This window comes from Panulirus ornatus, chromosome 4, assembly GCF_036320965.1.
Source record: "Panulirus ornatus isolate Po-2019 chromosome 4, ASM3632096v1, whole genome shotgun sequence".
Taxonomy (NCBI): domain Eukaryota; kingdom Metazoa; phylum Arthropoda; class Malacostraca; order Decapoda; family Palinuridae; genus Panulirus; species Panulirus ornatus.
The window spans coordinates 38,723,989-38,749,918 of NC_092227.1; the positions used below are offsets into that span (position 1 = coordinate 38,723,989).

General features: G+C 42.4%; 1 protein-coding gene across 1 annotated transcript in view; it reads left to right on the forward strand.

The window, feature by feature from the left end:
* LOC139764778 (protein arginine N-methyltransferase 9-like) overlaps positions 1-25,930 on the forward strand; it is a 354,991-nt gene that overhangs the window by 116,235 nt on the left and 212,826 nt on the right. Inside the window, exon 5 of the mRNA XM_071691660.1 lies at positions 25,512-25,748. Within this exon, the coding sequence (XP_071547761.1) occupies positions 25,512-25,748 (237 nt within the window). The remainder of the gene's footprint in view (positions 1-25,511; positions 25,749-25,930) is intronic.

The following is a 25,930-nucleotide window of genomic DNA, read 5'->3' on the forward strand; positions in this document are numbered from 1 at the left end:
GCACCACCAGGAATTCCGAACACACCTAAACTCCATCATTTCCCAGTTGGGTGCTGCCACAGATGATAGTGTTGGAGATTCATCAGCAGGCTCCTCTGGTTCTCACCCCCAGAATTGCATTGATGGATCTCCTCCTAGTAATGTCCCAGGTACATCTTGCAGTTCAGGAATGATCAAAGCGATACAGGTAAAGTTGCCAGATGATCTCAACCTGAGCACGGTCTTTGGCTGTATGCTTGGTTACCCCCATATTTATTGGTGGGAAGGTGAATCTGGTGGTAACAGCCTCTCTGGCATGCCCCTTAAGGTTTTCAAGTTTAGTGCCAACTGTTCCATTGATGGGTCTGTTGTAGAATTATTTTCATTTAGTATTCCTGAAGCTTTAGAGGGAGACTTGCGGCCAGGGATTGAACACTGGGGGAATCTGATTAACGTTAGAGTTGAGCAGGCTGGTAGCTTCTCAAATGCTAAATTTAGATGTGATTCAGTCCTCTGTCTCTCTGTAGCATTATAGAATCTTTTAAAGTAATTTAAATATCCATCATGTAATATATTTTCTTGAATAGCTAATGTGATTCTCAGCTTTATAGAAAGTTTCCATTAAATACTGATATAGTAGTAGTATGTACTTTTGTACTGATTTATGACACCAGTATGTGCTAGCTACCTATTTTTGTCTTCTGTATATGTATATTAACATACATATATGCATACATTTTTTTTCATACTTGATTACTGAGTTAGTGAAGTAATGCCATAAACTGATGAAGAAATGCTGCATTCACTCACATACAGTCTCAAGCAGTCGTGTGTAATGCACTAGAACTACAGCTCCTTATCCATAACCAGGCTCCCCAGACCTTTCCATGGTTTCCCCCTGCTGCTTATCATGCCCCGGTTCAGTTCATTGACAGCATGTCAACACTTGTAAACCACATCATTCCTATTCTTTCTATCCCATGCACACCTTTCACCCTCCTGCATGTTCAGGCCCTGATCACTCCAGATATTTTTCATTCCATCCTCTCATCATCATTTTGGTATCCCTCTTGTTTTCTCCACTTCTGAAACATATTCTCTCTGTCAACCACTCTTCACTCATTCACTTTATATGTCCACACCATTTCAGTACAGTCTCTTCAGCTCTCTCACCCACACTCTTTTATCACCACATCTCTCTCTTACCCTTTTATTATTTATACGATGAAACCACCTCACAACACATATTGTGTCTAACATCTCATTTCCAACACGTCCACCTTCCTACACACATCATCTATAGCCCATGCCTTCCGTCCATATAACATTGTTGGGACTACTATACCTTCAGACATATCCATTTTCGCTTTCCCAAGTAACAACCTCTCTTTCCACACACTCTTCAGTGCTCTCAGAACCTTTATCCCCCCACCTACCCTATGACTCACTCTCACTTCCATGGTTCCACTTGCCGCCATGTGTACGTTTAGATATCTGAACCACTTCACTACCTACAATTTTTCTCCATTCACACTTGCACCGCAACGAACTTTGCCCCCTATCTTTCTAGACCTAATAACCTTGTTTTCATTTTTAGTTTTATTACTATTATTTTTATTAGTTATTATTATTATTATCATAATTATTTTAAAAAGCGAGATATACATAAGTATACGTATGTAAGTAGGAGAGATGGCCAGAGAGCGATATTGGATTACGTGTTAATTGACAGGCGTGCGAGAGAGACTTTTGGATGTTAATGTGCTGAGAGGTGCAACTGGAGGGATGTCTGATCATTATCTTGTGGAGGCTAAGGTAAAGATTTGTATGGGTTTTCAGAAGAGTGAATGTTGGGGTGAAGAGGGTGGTGAGAGTAAGTGAGCTTGGGAAGGAGACTTGAGTGAGGAAGTACCAGGAGAGGCTGAGTACAGAATGGAAAATGGTGAGAACAATGGAAGTAAGGGGAGTGGGGGAGGAATGGGATGTATTTAGGGAATCAGTGATGGATTGCGCAAAAGATGCTTGTGGCATGAGAAGCGTGGGAGGTGGGTTGATTAGAAAGGGTAGTGAGTGGTGGGATGAAGAAGTAAGATTATTAGTGAAAGAGAAGAGAGAGGCATTTGGACGATTTTTGCAGGGAAAAAATGCAATTGAGTGGGAGATGTGTAAAAGAAAGAGACAGGAGGTTAAGAGAAAGGTGCAAGAGGTGAAAAAGAGGGCAAATGAGAGTTGGGGTGAGAGAGTATCATTTAATTTTAGGGAGAATAAAAAGATGTTCTGGAAGGAGGTAAATAAAGTGTGTAAGACAAGGGAGCATATGGGAACTTCAGTGAAGGGCACTAATGGGGAGGTGATAACAAGTAGTGGTGATGTGAGAAGGAGATGGAGTGAGTATTTTGAAGGTTTGTTGAATGATAGAGTGGCAGATATAGGGTGTTTTGGTCGAGGTGGTGTGCAAAGTGAGAGGGTTAGGGAAAATGATTTGGTAAACAGAGAAGAGGTAGTAAAAGCTTTGCGGAAGATGAAAGCCGGCAAGGCAGCAGGTTTGGATGGTATTGCAGTGGAATCTATTAAAAAGGGGTTGACTGTATTGTTGACTGGTTGGTAAGGTTATTTAATGTATGTATGACTCATGGTGAGGTGCCTGAGGATTGGCGGAATGCGTGCATAGTGCCATTGTACAAAGGCAAAGGGGATAAGAGTGAGTGCTCAAATTACAGAGGTATAAGTTTGTTGAGTATTCCTGGTAAATTATATGGGAGGGTATTGATTGAGAGGGTGAAGGCATGTACAGAGCATCAGATTGGTGAAGAGCAGTGTGGTTTCAGAAGTGGTAGAGGATGTGTGGATCAGGTGTTTGCTTTGAAGAATGTATGTGAGAAATACTTAGAAAAGCAAATGGATTTGTATGTAGCATTTATGGATCTGGAGAAGGCATATGATAGAGTTGATAGAGATGCTCTGTGGAAGGTATTAAGAATATATGGTGTGGGAGGCAAGTTGTTAGAAGAAGTGAAAAGTTTTTATCGAGGATGTAAGGCATGTGTACGTGTAGGAAGAGAGGAAAGTGATTGGTTCTCAGTGAATGTAGGTTTGCAGCAGGGGTGTGTGATGTCTCCATGGTTGTTTAATTTGTTTATGGATGGGGTTGTTAGGGAGGTAAATGCAAGAGTTCTGGAAAGAGGGGCAAGTATGAAGTCTGTTGTGGATGAGAGAGCTTGGGAAGTGAGTCAGTTGTTGTTCGCTGATGATACAGCGCTGGTGGCTGATTCATGTGAGAAACTGCAGAAGCTGGTGACTGAGTTTGATAAAGTGTGTGAAAGAAGAAAGTTAAGAGTAAATGTGAATAAGAGCAAGGTTATTAGGTACAGTAGGGTTGAGGGTCAAGTCAATTGGGAGGTAAGTTTGAATGGAGAAAAACTGAAGGAAGTAAAGTGTTTTAGATATCTGGGAGTGGATCTGGCAGCGGATGGATCCATGGAAGCGGAAGTGAATCATAGGGTGGGGGAGGGGCGAAAATCCTGGGAGCCTTGAAGAATGTGTGGAAGTCGAGAACATTATCTTGGAAAGCAAAAATGGGTATGTTTGAAGGAATAGTGGTTCCAACAATGTTGTATGGTTGCGAGGCGTGGGCTATGGATAGAGTTGTGCGCAGGAGGGTGGATGTGCTGGAAATGAGATGTTTGAGGACAATGTGTGGTGTGACGTGGTTTGATCGAGTAAGTAATGTAAGGGTAAGAGAGATGTGTGGAAATAAAAAGAGCGTGGTTGAGAGAGCAGAAGAGAGTGTTTTGAAATGGTTTGGGCACATGGAAAGAATGAGTGAGGAAAGATGGACCAAGAGGATATGTGTCGGAGGTGGAGGGAACGAGGAGAAGTGGGAGACCAAATTGGAGGTGGAAAGATGGAGTGAAAAAGATTTTGAGTGATCAGGGCCTGAACATGCAGGAGGGTGAAAGGCAGGCAAGGAATAGAGTGAATTGGATTAATGTGGTATACCGGGGTTGACGTGCTGTCAGCGGATTGAATCAGGGCATGTGAAGCCTCTGGGGTAAGCCATGGAAAGTTGTGTGGGGCCTGGATGTGGAAAGGGAGCTGTGGTTTCGGGCATTATTGCATGACAGCTAGAGACTGAGTGTGAACGAATGTGGCCTTTGTTGTCTTTTCCTAGCGCTACCTCGCACACATGAGGGGGAGGGGGATGGTATTCCATGTGTGGCGAGGTGGCGATGGGAAATGAATAAAGGCAGACAGTGTGAATTGTGTGCATGGGTATATATGTATGTGTCTGTGTGTGTATATATATGTGTACATTGAGATGTATAGGTATATATATTTGCGTGTATACATATATATACACACACAGACATATACATATATACACATGTACATAGTTCATAGTATCTGCCCTTATTCTTTCCCATCGCCACCTCGCCACACATGGAATAACAACCCCCTCCCCCTTCACGTGTGTGAGGTAGCTATAGGAAAAGACAACAAAGGCCACATTCGTTCACACTTAGTCTCTAGCTGTCATGTAATAATGCACCGAAACCACAGCTCCCTTTCCACATCTAGGCCCCACAGAACTTTCCATGGTTTACCCAAGACGCTTCACATGCCCTGGTTCAATCCATTGACAGCACGTCGACCCCGGTATACCACATCGTTCCATTTCACTCTATTCCTTGCACGCCTTTCACCCTCCTGCATGTTCAGGCCCCGATCACTCAAAATCTTTTTCACTCCATCTCTCCACCTCCAATTTGGTCTCCCACTTCTCCTCATTCCCTCCACCTCTGACACATATGTCCTCTTGGTCAGTCTTTCCTTACTCATTCTCTCCATGTGACCAAACCATTTCAAAGCACCCTCTTCTGCTCTCTCAACCACACTCTTTTCATTACCACACATCTCTCTTACCCTATTATTACTTACTCGATCAAACCACCTCACACCACATATTGTCCTCAAACATCTCATTTCGAGCACATCCACCGTCTTGTGCACAACTCTATCCATAACCCATGCCTCGCAACCATACAACATTGTTGGAACCACTATTCCTTCAAACATAAACATTTTTGCTTTCCGAGATAATGTTCTCGACTTCCACACATTCTTCAAGGCTCCCAGAACCTTCGTCCCCTCCCCCACCCTATGATTCACTTCCGCTTTCATGGTTCCATCCGCTGCCAAATCCACTCCCAGATATCTAAAACACTTCACTTCCAGTTTTTCTCCATTCAAACTTACCTCCCAGTTCACTTGACCCTCAACCCTACTGTACCTAATAACCTTGCTCTTATTCACATTTACTCTCAACTTTCTTCTTTCACACACTTTACCAAACTCAGTCACCAGCTTCTGCAATTTCTCACATGAATCAGATACCAGTGCTGTATCATCAGCGAACAACAACTGACTCACTTCCCAAGCTCTCTCATCCACAACAGACTGCATACTTGCCCCTCTTTCCAAAACTCTTGCATTCACCTCCCTAACAACCACATCCATAAACAAATTAAACAACCATGGAGCCATCACACATCCCTGCTGCAAACCTACATTCACTGAGAACCAATCACTTTCCTCTCTTCCTACACGTACACATGCCTTGCATCCTCGATAAAAACTTTTCTCTGCTTCTAACAACTTACTGCCCACACCATATATTCTTAATTCCTTCCACAGAGCATCTCTATCAACTCTATCACATGCCTTCTCCAGATCCATAAATGCTACATACAAATCCATTTGTTTTTCTAAGTATTTCTCACATACATTCTTCAAAGCAAACACCTGATGCACACATCCTCTATCACTTCTGAAACCACACTGCTCTTCCCCAATCTGATGCTCTGTACATGCCTTCACCCTCTCAATCAATACCCTCCCATATAATTTACCAGGAATACTCAACAAAGTTATACCTCTGTAATTTGAGCACTCACTCTTATCCCCTTTGCCTTTGTACAATGGCACTATGCAAGAATTCCGCCAATCCTCAGGCACCTCACCATGAATCATATTATTTATATTTATTTTGCTTTGTCGCTGTCTCCCGCTTTAGCAAGGTAGCGCAAGGAAACAGACGAAAGAATGGTCCAACCCACCCACACACACATGTATATACATACACGTCCACACACGCAAATATACATACCTATACATCTCAATGTACACATATATATACACACACAGACATATACATATATACACATGTACATAATTCATACTTTCTGCCTTTATTTATTCCCATCGCCACCTCGCCACACATGGAATAACAACCCCCTCCCCCCTCATGTGTGCGAGGTAGCGCTAGGAAAAGACAACAAAGGCCCCATTCGTTCACACTCAGTCTCTAGCTGTCATGTAATAATGCACCGAAACCACAGCTCCTTTTCCACATCCAGGCCCCACAGAACTTTCCCTGGTTTACCCCAGACGCTTCACATGCCCTGGTTCAATCCATTGACAGCACGTCGACCCCGGTATACCGCATCGTTCCAGTTCACTCTATTTTCTTGCACGCCTTTCACCCTCCTGCATGTTCAGGCCCCGATCACTCAAAATCTTTTTCACTCCATCTTTCCATGAATCATACATACATTAAATAACCTTACCAACCAGTCAACAATACAGTCACCCCCTTTTTTAATAAATTCCACTGCAATATCATCCAAACCCGCTGCCTTGCCAGCTTTCATCTTCCACAAAGCTTTTAGTACTTCTCTGTTTACCAAATCATTTTCCCTAACCCTATCACTTTGCACACCACCTCGACCAAATCACCGTATGCCACTCTATCATCAGACACATTCAAACACATTATTTTTATTATTATTATTATTATTATTATTATTAGGGGAGAAAGAATACTTCCCATGTATTCCTGAGTGTCATAGAAGGCGACTAAAGGAGGTGGGAGTGGGGACTGGACCCTCACCCCCTTGTATTTGAATTTCCAAAAGGGGAAAGAGAAGGAGTCAAGCGGGGGAGAGCTCATCCTCCCTGAAGGCTCAGATTGGGGTGTCTGAATGTGTGTGGATGTAACCAAGATGAGAAGAAAGGAGAGATAGGTAGCATGTTTGAGGAAAGGAACCTGGATGTTTTGGCTCTGAGTGAAATGAAGCTCAAGGGTAAAAGGGACGAGTGGTTTGGGAATGTCTTGGGAGTAAAGCCGGGGATTGGTGAGAGAGCAAGAGCAAAGGAAGGAGTAGCACTCCTCCTGAAGCAGGAGTATTGGGAATATGTGATAGAGTGTAAGAAAGTAAACCCTAGATTGATGTGGGTAAAACTTTAAGTGGATTGAGAGAGATGGGGTGATTTTTGGTGCCTATGCACCTGGTCATGAGAAGAAAGGTCATGAGAGGAAAGTGTTTCAGGAGCAACTGAGTGAGTGTGTTAGCAGCTTTGATGCACGAGACCAGTTTATAGTGATGGATGATTTGAATACAAAGTTGAGTGATGTGGCAGTTGAGGGTATAATTGTTGCACATTTGGTGTTCAGTGTTGTAAATGGAAATGGTGAATAGCTTGTGGATTTTTGTGTTGAAAAAGGACTGGTGATTGGGAATACCTGGTTTAAAATGAGAGATATACATAAGTATACATATATGAATAGGAGAGATGGTCATAGAGCATTATTGGATTACGTGTTAATTGATAAGCATGTAAAAGAGAGACTTTTGGATGTAAATGTTGTGAGAGGGGCAGCTGGAGGATTGTCTGATCACTATCTTGTGGAGGCAACAGTGAAGATTTGTAGAGGTTTTCAGAGAAGAAGAGAGAATTTCGGGGAGAAGAGAATTGTGAGAGAAAGTGAGCTTGGAAAGGAGACTTGTGTGAGGAAGTACCAGGAGAGATTGAGTATAGAATGGCAAAAGGTGAGAGCAAATGGGGTGAGGAGAGTAGGGGAAGAATTGGATGTATTTAAGGAAGCAGTGATAGCTAGCGCAAAAGATCCATGTGGCATGAGAAAGGTGGGAGGTGGACAGATTAGAAAGGGTAGTGAGTGGTGGGATGAAGAAGTAAGGTTGTTAGTGAAAGAGAAGAGAGAGGCGTTTAGACAATTTTTTGCCAGGAATTAGTGCAAATGACTGGGAGATGAATAAAAGAAAGCGGCAGAAGGTCAAGAGAAAGGTGCAAGAGGTGAAAAAGAGGGCAAATGAGAGTTGGGGTGAGAGAGTATCATTAAATCTCTGGGAGTATAAAAAAATGTTTTGGAAGGAGATGAATAAAGGGCGTAGGACAAGAGAACAAATGGGAACATTGGTGAAGGGGGTAAATGGGGAGGTAATAGCAAGTCGTGATGAAGTGAGAAGGAGATGGAATGAGTATTTTGAAGGTTTGTTGAATGTTTGATGATAGAGTAGCAGATACAGGGTGTTTTGGTTGAGGTGGAGTGTGAAGTGAGAGGGTTAGGGAAAATGGTTTGGTGAATGGAGAAGAGGTAGTGAAAGCTTTGTGGAAGACGGAAGCCAGCAAGGCGGCTTGTTTGGATGGTATTGCAGTGGAATTTATTAAGAAAAGGGGGTTGACTGTGTTGTTGATTGGCTGGTAAGGATATTCAGTATATGTATGGATCATGGTGAAGTGCCTGAGGATTGGCAGAATGCATACAAAGTGCCATTGTACAAATGCTGAGGGGATAAAGTTGAGTGTTCAAATTACAGAGTTATAAATTTGTTGAGTATTCCTGGGAAATTATATGGAAGGGTATTGGTTGAGAGGGTGAAGGCATGTACAGAGCATCAGATTAGGTAGGAGGCAGTGTGGTTTCACAAGTGTTAGAGGATGTGTGGATCAGGTGTTTGCTTTGAAGAATGTACGTGAGAAATACTCAGAAAAACAGATGGATTTGTATGTAGCATTTATGGATCTGGAATAGGCATATGATAGGGTTGATAGGGATGCTTTGCAAAAGGTTTTAAGAGTATATGGTGTGGGAGGTAAGTTGCTAGAAGCAGTGAAAAGTTTTTACAAAGGATGTAAGGCATGTGTAAGAATAGTAAGAGAGGAAAGTGATTGGTTTTCAGTGAATGTCGGTTTGAGGTAGGGGTGCTTGATGTCTCCATGGTTGTTAAATTTATTTATGGATGGGGTGGTTAGGGAAGTAAATGCAAGAGTTTTGGAGAGAGGGGCAAGTATGCAGTCTGTTGGGGATGAAAGGGCTTTGGTAGTGAGTCAGTTCTTGTTTGCTGATGATACAGCACTAATGGCTGATTTAGGTGAGAAACTGCAGAAGTTGGTGACGGATTTTGGTAAAGTGGGTGAAAGGAGAAAGTTGAGAGTAAATGTGAATAAGAGCAAGGTTTTTAGTGTCAGTAGGGTTGAGGGGAAAGTTAAGTGGGAGGTAGGTTTGAATGGAGAATAACTGGAAGAAGTGAAGTGTTATAGATATCTGGGAGTGGATTTAGCAGTGGATGGAACCATGGAAGCAGAAGTGAGTCAGAGGGTGGGGGAGGGCATGAAAAAGATTTTGTGTGATCGGGGCCTGAACATGCAGGAGGGTGAAAGGAGGGCAAGGAATAGAGTGAATTGGATCGATGTCGTATACCGGGGTTGACATGCTGTCAGTGGATTGAATCAGGGCATGTGAAGCGTCTGGGGTAAACCATGGAAAGTTGTGTGGGGCCTGGATGTGGAAAGGGAGCTGTGGTTTCGGGCATTATTGCGCGGCAGCTAGAGACTGAGTGTGAACGAATGGGGCCTTTGTTGTCTTTTCCTAGTGCTACCTCGCACACATGAGGGGGGAGGGGGATGGTATTCCATGTGTGGCGAGGTGGCAATGGGAGTGAATGGGGGCAGACAGTGTGAATTGTGTGCATGGGTATATATGTGTGTCTGTGTGTGTATATATATGTGTACATTGAGATGTATTAGGTGTGTATATTTGTGTGTGTGGACGTGTGTGTGTGTGTGTGTGTACATTGTGTATGGGAGTGGGTTGGGCCATTTCTTTCGTCTGTTTCCTTGCGCTACCACGCAAACGTGGGAGACAGCGACAAAGCAGAATAAAATAAATAGATATAATGTATGTATGACTCATGGTGAGGTGCCTGAGGATTGGCAGAATGCGTGCATAGTGCCATTGTACAAAGGCAAAGGGGATAAGAGTGAGTGCTCAAATTACAGAGGTATAAGTTTGTTGAGTATTCCTGGTAAATTATATGAGAGGGTATTGATTGAGAGGGTGAAGGCATGTACAGAGCATCAGATTGGGGAAGAGCAGTGTGGTTTCAGAAGTGGTAGAGGATGTGTGGATCAGATGTTTGCTTTGAAGAATGTATGTGAGAAATACTTAGAAAAGCAAATGGATTTGTATGTAGCATTTATGGATCTGGAGAAGGCATATGATAGAGTTGATAGAGATGCTCTGTGGAAGGTATTAAGAATATATGGTGTGGGAGGCAAGTTGTTAGAAGCAGTGAAAAGTTTTTATCGAGGATGTAAGGCATGTGTATGTGTAGGAAGAGAGGAAAGTGATTGGTTCTCAGTGAATGTAGGTTTGCGGCAGGGGTGTGTGATGTCTCCATGGTTAATTTGTTTATGGGTGGGGTTGTTAGGGAGGTGAATGCAAGAGTTTTGGAAAGAGGGGCAAGTATGAAGTCTGTTGGGGATGAGAGAGCTTGGGAAGTGAGTCAGTTGTTGTTCGCTGATGATACAGCGCTGGTGGCTGATTCACGTGAGAAACTGCAGAAGCTGGTGACTGAGTTTGGTAAAGTGTGTGAAAGAAGAAAGTTAAGAGTAAATGTGAATAAGAGCAAGGTTATTAGGTACAGTAGGGTTGAGGGTCAAGTCAATTGGGAGGTGAGTTTGAATGGAGAAAAACTGGAGGAAGTGAAGTGTTTTATATATCTGGGAGTGGATTTGGCAGCGGATGGAACCATGGAAGCGGAAGTGGATCATAGGGTGGGGGAGGGGGCGAAAATTCTGGGAGCCTTGAAGAATGTGTGGAAGTCGAGAACATTATCTCGGAAAGCAAAAATGGGTATGTTTGAAGGAATAGTGGTTCCAACAATGTTGTATGGTTGCGAGGCGTGGGCTATGGATAGAGTTGTGCGCAGGAGGATGGATGTGCTGGAAATGAGATGTTTGAGGACAATGTGTGGTGTGAGGTGGTTTGATTGAGTAAGTAACGTAAGGGTAAGAGAGATGTGTGGAAATAAAAAGAGCGTGGTTGAGAGAGCAGAAGAGGGTGTTTTGAAATGGTTTGGTCACATGGAGAGAATGAGTAAGGAAAGATTGACCAAGAGGATATATGTGTCGGAGGTGGAGGGAACGAGGAGAAGAGGGAGACCAAATTGGAGGTGGAAAGATGGAGTGAAAAAGATTTTGTGTGATCGGGGCCTGAACATGCAGGAGGGTGAAAGGAGGGCAAGGAATAGAGTGAATTGGAGCAATGTGGTATACCGGGGTTGACGTGCTGTCAGTGGATTGAATCAAGGCATGTGAAGCGTCTGGGGTAAACCATGGAAAGCTGTGTAGGTATGTATATTTGCGTGTGTGGACGTATGTATATACATGTGTATGGGGGTGGGTTGGGCCATTTCTTTCATCTGTTTCCTTGCGCTACCTCGCAAACGCGGGAGACAGCGACAAAAAAAAAATATATATATATATATATATATATATATATATATATATATATATATTGTCCTCAAACATCTCATTTCCAGCACATCCATCCTCCTGCGCACAACTCTATCCATAGCCCACGCCTCGCAACCATACAACATTGTTGGAACCACTATTCCTTCAAACATACCCATTTTTGCTTTCCGGGATAATGTTCTCGACTTCCACACATTTTTCAAGGCTCCCAAAATTTTTGCCCCCTCCCCCACCCTATGATCCACTTCCGCTTCCATGGTTCCATCCGCTGACAGATCCACTCCCAGATATCTAAAACACTTCACTTCCTCCAGTTTTTCTCCATTCAAACTCACCTCCCAATTGACTTGACCCTCAACCCTACTGTACCTAATAACCTTGCTCTTATTCACATTTACTCTTAACTTTCTTCTTCCACACACTTTACCAAACTCCGTCACCAGCTTCTGCAGTTTCTCACATGAATCCGCCACCAGCGCTGTATCATCAGCGAACAACAACTGACTCACTTCCCAAGCTCTCTCATCCCCAACAGACTTCATACTTGCCCCTCCTTCCAAGACTCTTGCATTTACCTCCCTAACAACCCCATCCATAAACAAATTAAACAACCATGGAGACATCACACACCCCTGCCGCAAACCTACATTCACTGAGAACCAATCACTTTCCTCTCTTCCTACACGTACACATGCCTTACATCCTCGATAAAAACTTTTCACTGCTTCTAACAACTTGCCTCCCTCACCATATATTCTTAATACCTTCCACAGAGCATCTCTATCAACTCTATCATATGCCTTCTCCAGATCCATAAATGCTACATACAAATCCATTTGCTTTTCTAAGTATTTCTCACATACATTCTTCAAAGCAAACACCTGATCCATACATCCTCTACCACTTCTGAAACCACACTGCTCTTCCCCAATCTGATGCTCTGTACATGCCTTCACCCTCTCAATCAATACCCTCCCATATAATTTACCAGGAATACTCAACAAACTTATACCTCTGTAATTTGAGCACTCACTCTTATCCCCTTTGCCTTTGTACAATGGCACTATGCACGCATTCCGCCAATCCTCAGGCACCTCACCATGAGTCATACATACATTAAATAACCTTACCAACCAGTCAACAATACAGTCACCCCCTTTTTTAATAAATTCCACTGCAATACCTTCCAAACCTGCTGCTTGCAGGAGGATGGATGTGCTGGAAATGAGATGTTTGAGGACAATGTGTGGTGTGAGGTGGTTTGATCGAGTAAGTAACGTAAGGGTAAGAGAGATGTGTGGAAATAAAAAGAGCGTGGTTGAGAGAGCAGAAGAGGGTGTTTTGAAGTGGTTTGGGCACATGGAGAGAATGAGTGAGGAAAGATTGACCAAGAGGATATATGTGTCGGAGGTGGAGGGAACGAGGAGAAGAGGGAGACCAAATTGGAGGTGGAAAGATGGAGTGAAAAGGATTTTGTGTGATCAGGGCCTGAACATGCAGGAGGGTGAAAGGAGGGCAAGGAATAGAGTGAATTGGAGCGATGTGGTATACAGGGGTTGACGTGCTGTCAGTGGATTGAATCAAGGCATGTGAAGCGTCCGGGGTAAACCATGGAAAGCTGTGTAGGTATGTATATTTGCGTGTGTGGACGTGTGTATGTACATGTGTATGGGGGGGTTGGGCCATTTCTTTCATCTGTTTCCTTGCGCTACCTCGCAAACGCGGGAGACAGTGACAAAGTATAAAAAAAAAAAAAAAAAAAAAAAAAATATATATATATATATATATATATATATATATATATATATATATATATATATATATATGTGTGTGTGTGTGTGTGTGTGTGTGTGTGTGTGTATATGAATGGTTGGGCCATTCTTCATTTGTTTCCTTGCGCTACCTTGCTGATGCGGGACATAGCGATTAAGTATGAAAAAATTAATAAAAAATTTTTTTTATTATTATTAAACTTGATCGCTGTTTCCTGCATCAGCGAGGTAGTGCCAAGAAACAGACGGAGAATTGCCCATCCGCTCATATACACATATATATACATAACCGGGCATACACATACATATACATACATATAGTTATCAACATATATACATACATAAAGCATGCACATACACAGACATATACATATATACACACATACATATTCATACTTCCTTGTCTTCATCCATTCCTGGTACTACCCTACCCTACAGGAAACAGTGATGCTACATCCCTGCTTCAGTGAGGTATCACCAAGAAAACAGACAAAAAAGGCCACTTTCGTTCACTCTCAGTCTCTATCTGTCATGTGTAATGTACAGAAACCACAGCTTCCAATCCACATCCAGGCCTCACAGACCTTTCCATGGTTTACCCCAGATGTTTCATTTGCCCTGGTTCAGTGCATTGACTGCTAGCATGTTGACCCCGATATACCACATCGTTCCAATTCACTTTATTCCTTGCACACCTCTCACCCTCCTGTATGTTCAGGCCCTGATCGCTCAAAATCTTTTTCACTCAATCCTTCTACCTCCAATTTGGTCTCTTGCTTCTCCATGTTCCCTCTATCTCTGACACATACATCCTCTTTGTCAACCTTTCCTCACTAATTCATACCATATGTTTAAACCATTTCAGCATACCCTCTTCTGCTCTCTCAGCCATACTCTTTTTATTACCACACATCTCTCTTTCCCTTTCATTACTCACTCAATCAAACCAACTCACACCACATATTGTCCTCAAGCATTTCATTTCCAACACATCCACCCTCCTCTGTACAACCCTATCCATAGCCCATGCCTCACAACCATACATCATTGTTGGAAGTACTATTCCTTCAAACATGCCCATTTCCTCTCCTAGATAACGTTCTCTCCTTCCACATATTCTTCATCACTCCCAGAACCACCGCCCCCTCCCCCACCCTGTGACTCACTTCCACTTCCATGATTCCATCCACTACTAAGTCCACTCCCAGATATCTAAAACACTTCACTTCCTTCAGTTTTTCACATTCAAACTTACATCCTAAATAAATTGTCCCTCAACCCTACTGAACCTAATAACCTTGCTCTTATTCACATTTACTCTCAACTTTCCCCTTTCTCACAATTTTCCAAACTCAGTCATCAACCTTTGCAGTTTCTCACCCGAATCAGCCACTAGAGCTGTGTTATCAGCAAACAACAACTTACTCACTTTCCAAGCCCTCTCATCCACAACAGACTGCATACTCGTTCCTCTCTTCAAAACTCTTGCATTTACCTCCCTAACCACCCCATCCATAAACAGATTAAACAACCATGTGGACATCACACATCCCTACCGCAAACCGACATTCACTGGGAGTCAATCACTCTCTTCTCTTCCGACTCGTACACATGCTCACATCCTTGATAAAAACTATTCACTGCTTCTAGCAACTTACCTCCCACACCGTATACTCTTAAAACCTTTCACAAAGCATCTCTATTAACCCTGTCATGTGCCTTTTCCAGATCCATAAATGCCACATACAAATCCATTTGTTTTGTTTTTCTAAGTATTCCTCACATACAGTCTTCAAAGCAAACACTTGATCCACACATTCTCTACCACCTCTGAAACCTCACTGCCCTTCCCCTTTCTGATGCTCTGTACATGCCTTTACCCTTTCAATCAGTACCCTCCAGTATAATCTCCCAGGAATGCTCAATAAACTTATGCCAACACAGTTTGAACATTCACCTTTTTCCCCTTTGCCTTTGTACAATGGCACTATGCATGCATTCTGCCAATCCTCAGGCACCTCACCATGAACCATACATACAATGAATATCCACACCAACCAATCAACACACAGTCACGCACTTTTTTAATGAATTCCACTGCAATACCGTCCAAACCCACTGCCTTGCCAGATTTCATCTTATGGAAAGCTTTCACTACCACTTCTCTGTTTACCAAACCATTCTCCCTGACCCCTCTCACTTCGCCCACCACCCCAACCAAAACACCCTATATCTGCTACTATATTATCAAACACATTCAACACCTTCAAAATTCTCACTCCATCTCCTCACTTCATCACTATCTGTTATTACCTCCCCACTTGCCCCCTTCACCAATGTTCCCATTTGTTCTCTTGTCTTATGCACATTCTTTACCTCCCTCCAAAGCATCACTTTTATTCTCCTTAAAATTTAATGATACTCTCTCACCCCAACTCTCATTTGCCCTCTTTTTCTTGCACCTTTCTCTTGACTTCCTGCCACTTTCTTTTATAATTCTCCCAGTCATTTGCACCACTTCCTGCAAGTATTGTTCAAATGCCTCTCTTTTCTCTTTCACTAATAACCTTACTTCTTCATCCCACCACTCACTACCCTTTCTAATCTGCCAACCTCCCACCTTTCTCATGCCACATGCATATTTTATGCAAGCCATCACTTCTTCCCTAAATACATCCCATTCCTCACCCCATCCCCTCATTTCACTTGCTGTAAGCTTTTGCCATTCTACACTCAATCTCTCCTCGTACTTCTTCACACAAGTCTCCTTTCCAAACTCACTTACTTTCAGACTCTCTTCTCCCTAAGATTCTTTCTTCTTTTCTTGAAACCTCTATAAATCTTTACCTTCACGTTCACAAGATAGTGATCAGACAATCCTCCAGCTGCCACTCTCTGCACATTTACATCCAAAAGTCTCTCTTTTAACTGCTTATCAGTTAACATGTAATGCAATAATTCCCCTTGACCATCTCTCCTACTCACATATGTATACTTATGTATATCTCTCGTTTTAAACCAGGTATTCCCAATCACTAATCCTTTTTCAGCACACAAATACACAAGCTCTTCACAATTTCCATTTACAACACAGAACACCCCATGTATATCAATTATACCCCCAACTGCCACATTACTCACCTTAGCATTTAGATTGCCCATCACTATAACCCAGTCTCATGCATCAAAGCTGCTAGCACACTCGCTCATCTGCTCCCATAACACTTGCCTCTCATGATATTTCTTCTCATGACCAGGTGCATAGGCACCAATAATCATGCATATCTCTCCATCCACTTTCAGTTTTACCCAAATAAATTTAGAATTTACTTTCTTACACTCTGTCACATACTCCCACAACTCCTACTTCACAAATAGTGCTACTCCTTCCTTAGCTCTTGTCCTCTCACCAATCCCTCACTTTACTCCCGAGACATTCCCAAGACACTCTTCCCCTTTACCCTTAAGCTTCATTTCACTCAGAGTCAGAACATCCAGGTTTCTTTGCTCAAACATACTATCTATCTCATTCCTTCTCATCTTGGTTACATCCACTTACATTCAGACATATTTTTTTAATTATACCTAATCACTGTTTTCTGCGTCAGCAAGGTAACGCCAAGAAACAGGTGAAGAATGGGCCATCCACTCATATGTAAATGTATATACATAAATGCCCATACACACACATATACATTATTATTTTTTTTTTTTTTATTATACTTTGTCGCTGTCTCCCGCGTTTGCGAGGTAGCGCAAGGAAACAGACGAAAGAAATGGCCCAACCCCCCCCCATACACATGTATATACATACGTCCACACACGCAAATATACATACCTACACAGCTTTCCATGGTTTACCCCAGACGCTTCACATGCCTTGATTCAATCCACTGACAGCACGTCAACCCTGGTATACCACATCGCTCCAATTCACTCTATTCCTTGCCCTCCTTTCACCCTCCTGCATGTTCAGGCCCCGATCACACAAAATCTTTTTCACTCCATCTTTCCACCTCCAATTTGGTCTCCCTCTTCTCCTCGTTCCCTCCACCTCCGACACATATATCCTCTTGGTCAATCTTTCCTCACTCATTCTCTCCATGTGCCCAAACCACTTCAAAACACCCTCTTCTGCTCTCTCAACCACGCTCTTTTTATTTCCACACATCTCTCTTACCCTTACGTTACTCACTCGATCAAACCACCTTACACCACACATTGTCCTCAAACATCTCATTTCCAGCACATCCATCCTCCTGCGCACAACTCTATCCATAGCCCACGCCTCGCAACCATACAACATTGTTGGAACCACTATTCCTTCAAACATACCCATTTTTGCTTTCCAAGATAATGTTCTCGACTTCCACACATTCTTCAAGGCCCCCAGAATTTTCGCCCCCTCCCCCACCCTATGATCCACTTCCGCTTCCATGGTTCCATCCGCTGCCAGATCCACTCCCAGATATCTAAAACACTTCACTTCCTCCAGTTTTTCTCCATTCAAACTCACCTCCCAATTGACTTGACCCTCAACCCTACTGTACCTAATAACCTTGCTCTTATTCACATTTACTCTTAACTTTCTTCTTCCACACACTTTACCAAACTCAGTCACCAGCTTCTGCAGTTTCTCACATGAATCAGCCACCAGCGCTGTATCATCAGCGAACAACAACTGACTCACTTCCCAAGCTCTCTCATCCCCAACAGACTTCATACTTGCCCCTCTTTCCAAAACTCTTGCATTCACCTCCCTAACAACCCCATCCATAAACAAATTAAACAACCATGGAGACATCACACACCCCTGCCGCAAACCTACATTCACTGAGAACCAATCACTTTCCTCTCTTCCTACACGTACACATGCCTTACATCCTCGATAAAAACTTTTCACTGCTTCTAACAACTTTCCTCCCACACCATATATTCTTAATACCTTCCACAGAGCATCTCTATCAACTCTATCATATGCCTTCTCCAGATCCATAAATGCTACATACAAATCCATTTGCTTTTCTAAGTATTTCTCACATATATTCTTCAAAGCAAACACCTGATCCACACATCCTCTACCACTTCTGAAACCACACTGCTCCTCCCCAATCTGATGCTCTGTACATGCCTTCACCCTCTCAATCAATATCCTCCCATATAATTTACCAGGAATACTCAACAAACTTATACCTCTGTAATTTGAGCACTCACTCTTATCCCCTTTGCCTTTGTACAATGGCACTATGCACGCATTCCGCCAATCCTCAGGCACCTCACCATGAGTCATACATACATTAAATAACCTTACCAACCAGTCAACAATACAGTCACCCCCTTTTTTAATAAATTCCATTGCAAGTACCATCCAAACCTGCTGCCTTGCCGGCTTTCATCTTCCGCAAAGCTTTCACTACCTCTTCTCTGTTTTCCAAATCATTTTCCCTAACCCTCTCACTTTGCACACCACCTCGACCAAAACACCCTATATCTGCCACTCTATCATCAAACACATTCAACAAACCTTCAAAATACTCACTCCATCTCCTTCTCACATCACCACTACTTGTTTTCACCTCCCCATTTGCGCCCTTCACTGAAGTTCCCATTTGCTCCCTTGTCTTACGCACTTTATTTACCTCCTTCCAGAACATCTTTTTTTTTTTTTTTTTTTTTTTTTTTTTTTTTTTTTTTTATACTTTGTCGCTGTCTCCCGCGTTTGCGAGGTAGCGCAAGGAAACAGACGAAAGAAATGGCCCAACCCCCCCCCCCATACACATATACATACACACGTCCACACACGCAAATATACATACCTACACAGCTTTCCATGGTTTACCCCAGACGCTTCACATGCCTTGATTCAATCCACTGACAGCACGTCAAACCCTGTATACCACATCGCTCCAATTCACTCTATTCCTTGCCCTCCTTTCACCCTCCTGCATGTTCAGGCCCCGATCACACAAAATCTTTTTCACTCCATCTTTCCACCTCCAATTTGGTCTCCCTCTTCTCCTCGTTCCCTCCACCTCCGACACATATATCCTCTTGGTCAATCTTTCCTCACTCATTCTCTCCATGTGCCCAAACCATTTCAAAACACCCTCTTCTGCTCTCTCAACCACGCTCTTTTTATTTCCACACATCTCTCTTACCCTTACGTTACTTACTCGATCAAACCACCTCACACCACACATTGTCCTCAAACATCTCATTTCCAGCACATCCATCCTCCTGCGCACAACTCTATCCATAGCCCACGCCTCGCAACCATACAACATTGTTGGAACCACTATTCCTTCAAACATACCCATTTTTGCTTTCCGAGATAATGTTCTCGACTTCCACACATTTTTCAAGGCTCCCAAAATTTTCGCCCCCTCCCCCACCCTATGATCCACTTCCGCTTCCATGGTTCCATCCGCTGACAGATCCACTCCCAGATATCTAAAACACTTCACTTCCTCCAGTTTTTCTCCATTCAAACTTTTTATTCTCCCTAAAATTTAATGATACTCTCTCACCCCAACTCTCATATATACATATATACATATATACATATTTATATTATATATATTATTTTTTACATCTAATTGCTGTTTCCCATGTCATACATATACATGTACATATTAACATATACACATACGTACACATACACAGACATATACATATATACACATGTACATATTCATACTTGCCTTCATCTATTCCTGGCACTATCCCACTCCACAGGAAACAGCATCACTACCCCCTGCTTCAGCGAGGTATCACCAGGAAAACAGACAAAAAAAGACCCACTTGTTCACACACAGTCTCAGGCTGTCATGTGTGATGCACTGAAACCACAATTCCCTGTCCACATCCAGGCCCCACAAACCTTTCTGTGGTTTGCCCCAGATGTTTCACATGCCCTGGTTCAGTCCATTGACAGCATGTCGACCCAGTATACCACATGGTTCCAATTCACTCTATTCCTTGGACGCTTCTCTCCCTCCTGTATATTCAGGCCCTGATTGCTCAGAATCTTTTTCACTCCATCCTTCCACCTCCAGTTTGGTCTCCCACTTCTTGTTCCCTCCTCCTCTGACACATATATATCCTCTTTGTTAATCTTTCCTCACTCATTCTCTCCATATGTCCAAACCAATTCAACACACCCTCTTCTACTCTCTCAACCACACACTAAATTTCCACACATTTCTCTTACCCTTTCATTACTTAATCAAACCACCTCACATCACATATTGTCCTCAAACATTTCATTTCCAACTTATCCACCCTTCTCCATACAACCCTGTCCATAGCCCTTGCCTCGCAACCATATCGTGTTGTTGGAACTACTGTTACTTCAAACATACTCATTTTTGCTCCCATTTTTGCTCTCCACAATAAGTTTCTCTCCTTCCAAATATTCTTCATCGCTCCCAGAACCTTAGCCCCCTCCCCGCACCCTGTGACTCACTTCTGCTTCCATGGTTCCATTCACTGCTAAGTCCACTTTCAGATATCTAAAACACTTCACTTCCTTCAATTTTTTCCATTCAACATCCCCATTAACTTTTCCCTCAACCCTACTAAACCTATTAGCCTTGCTCTTATTCACATTTACTCTTAACCTTCTCCTTTCACACACTTTTCCAGACTCAGTCACCAACTTCTGCAGCTTCTTACTTGAATCAGCCACAAGAGCTGTATCATCAGCAAACAACAACTGACTCTCTTCCCAGGCCTTCTCATCCCCAATAGACTGCATAGTCGCCCCTCTCTCCAAAACTCCTGTGTTTACCTCCCTAACCACCCCATCCATAAGCATATTAAACAACCATGGGGACATCACACACCCCTGCTGCAGACCAACCTTCAATGAGAACCAGTCACTCTTTCCTTTTCCTACTCATACACATGCCTAACACCCTTGATAAAAACTTCTCACTGCTTTTACCAGCTTACCTCCCACACCATTTATTCTTTATACCTTCCATAAAGCATCTCTGTCATCCCTATCATGTGCCTTCTCCAGATCCATATACTTTTCTAAGTATTTCTCACACATGTTCTTCAAAGTAAAAACCTGATTCACACATCCTCTACCACTTCTAAAACAATGCTGCTCTTCCCCTATCTGGTGCTCTGTGCATGCCTACATCCTCTTAATCAGTACTCTTACATACAAGTTTCCAGGTATACTTGACAATCTTATACCTGTGTAGTTTGAACACTTGCCTTTATGCCCTTTGCCTTTTCACAAAGGCACTATACATGTTTTCTGCCACCCACTCCCATGGCCTTTCTGGATTTCATCTTCCACAAGGCTTTCACCACTTCTTTCTTCACCTAACCACTTCCCTGACTCTTTCACTTTGCACACCACACCAACCATAACATCATACATCTGCCACCCAATAATCAAACACATTCAACATTCCTTTAAGATATCCACCCCATCTCCTCATTCCATCACTGCATGTTATTGCTTCCCCCTTGGCCCCATCAACAATGTTCCCATTTGTTTTCTTGTCTTTTGCACATTATTCACCTCCTTCCAAAATATCTTTTTATCTTCCCTAACGTTTAATGATACTCTCTCACTCCAACTCTCATTTGCTATCTTTTTCAACCCTTGAACCTTCCTCTTGACTTCCTGCTGCTTTCTCTTTTATATCTCCTAGTTGTTTGCACTCCTTCCTTTTAAGAACCATCCAAATGCCTCCCTTTTCTCTTTCACGAACAACTTTACATTTTCATCCCACTACTTACTACCCTTTCTAACCTGCCCACCTCCCACCTTTCTCATGCGACATGCATCTCTTGCACATGCCATCATTGCTTCCCCAAATACTTCGTATTCCTCATCCACTCCCCTCACTTCATTTGCTCTTACCTCTTGCTATTCTACTCTCAATCTTTCTTGGAATTTTTTCACATAAGTTTCCTTTCCAAGCTCACTTACTCTCACCACTTTCTTCTTTCTGACATTCTCTTATTTTATGAAGACCTCTAATCTTCACCTTTACCTCCACAAGATTGTAATTATACATCCCACCAGCTGTCCTTCTCAGCACATTTACATCTAAAAGTATCTTTTACATACCTATCAGTTAATACATAGTCTAATAATGCCATTTGACCATCTCTCTTACTCACATGTGTATACTTGTGTATGTCTCTCTTTTCGAAACAGGCATTCCCAGTCACCAGTGTTTTTTTTAGCACACAACTCCCCAAGTTCTTCATGATTTCCATTCACAATAAATACCCTATGCCCACCAATTATACCTTCAACTGCCATGTTACTCATCTTCACATTTAAATCACCCGTCACTAATACCCGGTCTTCTGTACTATAACTGCTGACCCACTCACACAGCTGCTTCTGAAACACTTGCCTCTCATGATCTTTCTTTTTAGGACCAGGGGCATAAGCACGAATGATCACCCATCTCTTGCCATCCACTTTCCGTTTTACCCACGTCAATGTAGAATTTACTTTGTTACACTGTCACACACTCCCACAACTCCTGTTTCAGGAGTAGTGCTACTCCTTCCTTAACTCTTCTCCCGCCAACCCCTGACTGTACTCCCAAGACGTTTTGATACCATTCTTCCCCTTTACCCTTGAGTTTCATTTCACTCTGAGCCAGAACATCCAGGTTTCTTTCCTCATTCATACTACCTACCCTTCTTTCATCTCATCTTGGTTACATCCACACACATTCAGACACCCCAATCTGAGCCTTGGAGAAGGATGAGCACTCCCTTCTTGACTCCTTCTCTTTCCTCTTTGGAAATTTCAAATACAAGAAGGGGAGAGTTTCCAGCTCCTGCTCCCTTTAGTCTGCAAAAAAAACTTTTTTGTCCTCCCATATATTTTCAAAGGTGATTACAGGTAAGGTTTATTGTGGGTACAAGCATGTTATGCTATTGGTGAAATCATTGTATATCTGGTTGCTGAGAATATTGTTTCTGATGGTATGATTACCAGCAACCCACACACTGTGCCTCAGGCTATCTTAAGGGAACTATGTTCTCTGTTTACAGTTCCTGGCTGTCACATCATTTTGGAATTTTTGCTTCTAGGCACTTTATTTCTTCCACCTTTGCTTCTTGATGTGGCTCTTACCTTTCTAAGGGCATAGCCCAAATTCTTGGCAGGGAGCAAAGATATTTGGGTACACTTGAGATTTCAAAGTACATTGGGCAATGAGAAGGCACTATCTAGCTGATGCTTCCTGCAACACCTCATCAGTGCCATGTCTCATTCAGATCAAGACCCCATGAGCCCAAAACATAGATCTAGAATACTTTAAGTACCTTGCTAATTACTTGCCCAGATGTTTGCAGGTGGTAGTCAAAGTCAAAGGAGAGATGACAGAGTGATAAAGTGTAAATTTGACATCATCTTTGAAAATGTATGGGGAGGCAGACAAGATTATTTGTGGACACTGTAGGTGTGTGTGCATTTTTTGACTTTCCCTGCTTGAGGTTGCACTGTGAGTTTAAAGTCACTTTTGGTGAGACTGTGTCACTGGGAATGCAGACTCATCAAAGAAATCATTTCAAAAAAGTTCATATTTCCCTGGTACTGAAAGTAATACAGCCTTGGGCTGCAGAAGCCTTTGAAATGTCTTGGAAAGAGATCCTGGGTAACACCAGGACTCACCAAAATTGGTCTTGGGATAGTTATGTAATGACACATGTATCCTCTTAGTCAGTATCGCCTCAATTGACCTTTTCATATGTCCTCACCATTTTAGTGCTGCCTGCTTAACACACAAGCATATTGTGTTTACTTCCACAACTTTTCTCAATAAACCCTCCTCATACTGCATATAGGTCTTAGACATTTCATTACTAACACATCCACTCTTCTCCTTACAAAACTGTCAAGACTACTATCCCATCAAACATGCCCATCTTTACCCACACAGACAGTGACCCCTCTTTCCAAACATTCCTTAACATACCCAGAACCTTAACCCTCACCCATTCCATGGTTCACTTCGGTTCGTACGATTCCATCCACTGCTATGTCCATTCCCAGGTATTCAAAAGCCTCTCTACTTCTGGGCTTTCTCCATTCAGGCTCGCTCAGACTGAGCTGCCTTTCTTTCCTGTGAAGCTCGTTACCTTTTAATCATATTAACTCTTAACTTCCTCATTTGACACACTTTCATACTCAGACACTAACTTCTGTAAGTACTCTCTTGAATTTGCCATCATAGCAAACAGCATCTGATGCACATCACAGGCACCCAACCCTTAGCAGACTGCAGACCCACCTCACTCAGCAAAACCTTCACATTTGCCTACATCACCACTCCATCTGTAAACAGATGAAACATGCATGGTAACATCACACACTCTTGATGCAGACCCACCTTTACCTAAAACCGCTTGCCTTCCTCTTTTCTTACCCTCACACTTTCTCTCTAGATAAGAACCCCCTCTGCTTCAAGTATCTTTCCTTCCACACAATATATTCATAGCACCTTCCACAAAGCATCTCTGTTAGTCCTATCATACACTTCCTTCAGATCCACAAATGTCATATACAAATCCTTTTCCTTCTCTAAGTATTTATTACAGATCCTTAAAGCAAACCCCTGATCCACATATCCTTTACCACTTTTAAAGCCTTGTTGTTCCTCCTCAGTCTAATGCTCTGGTAACACCTGCCTCTGTGTGTAAATTTTTATGATGATGAATTAGGTTTCCTTTTTTCAAACATAGTAGTGTAATTAAGGATTCATTTCATGTGTTACATATACAAATGTAAGTCTTGTTAATAAGACATTTAAAGCACTGAAATATAAATTCCTCAGTTATTATTTCATCAGGTGCGTGTTGTAAATGTAGTTATTTATTTATGTTGTAGTATTATCTAATGTCAGTTATTTTAACAGTAATGAAAATATGACATGAAGACTGAAATTTTGATGTCAGAATATGATGGACTAAAATTACTGATATGCAATAAAGATTGTACTCTAGCTAGAATATATGCCCTGTTTTAATGGAATGAGATTTTTCTCTGAATTTTTGTATTATTCAAAGACATTTTGATATGATGAATCTTTCTTCTTTCAATAAAACTTGTTGTGTATATATGCATGGTTTCATTACCCTGGGTTATTACAGACATGGGAGTGTACATGAAGCTTGGAATCATGCTTGCTTGGCACATGCAGAATGTTCACGAGACCCAAATGCTCAAGAGACTCGAAGCAGGTTGACCAATGCCTTGGTTGAACGGTGGCATCTGCCTATGCTCAATGATTCCACCAGGAATGCTGCCTTTAAATCAGCAATTGAGAGAGCGGTGGAGCAAGGGCATCAGACAATTTTGGATATAGGATCAGGCACTGGCTTACTCAGGTTAGTTGGTGCATTTGTTTTTATTCATTTTTATTATTCATTTATTTTGCTTTGTCGCTGTCTTCCGCGTTAGCGAGGTAGCACAAGTAAACAGATGAAAGAATGGCCCAACCCACCCACATACACATGTATATACATACACGTCCACACACGCAAATATACATACCTATACATCTCAACGT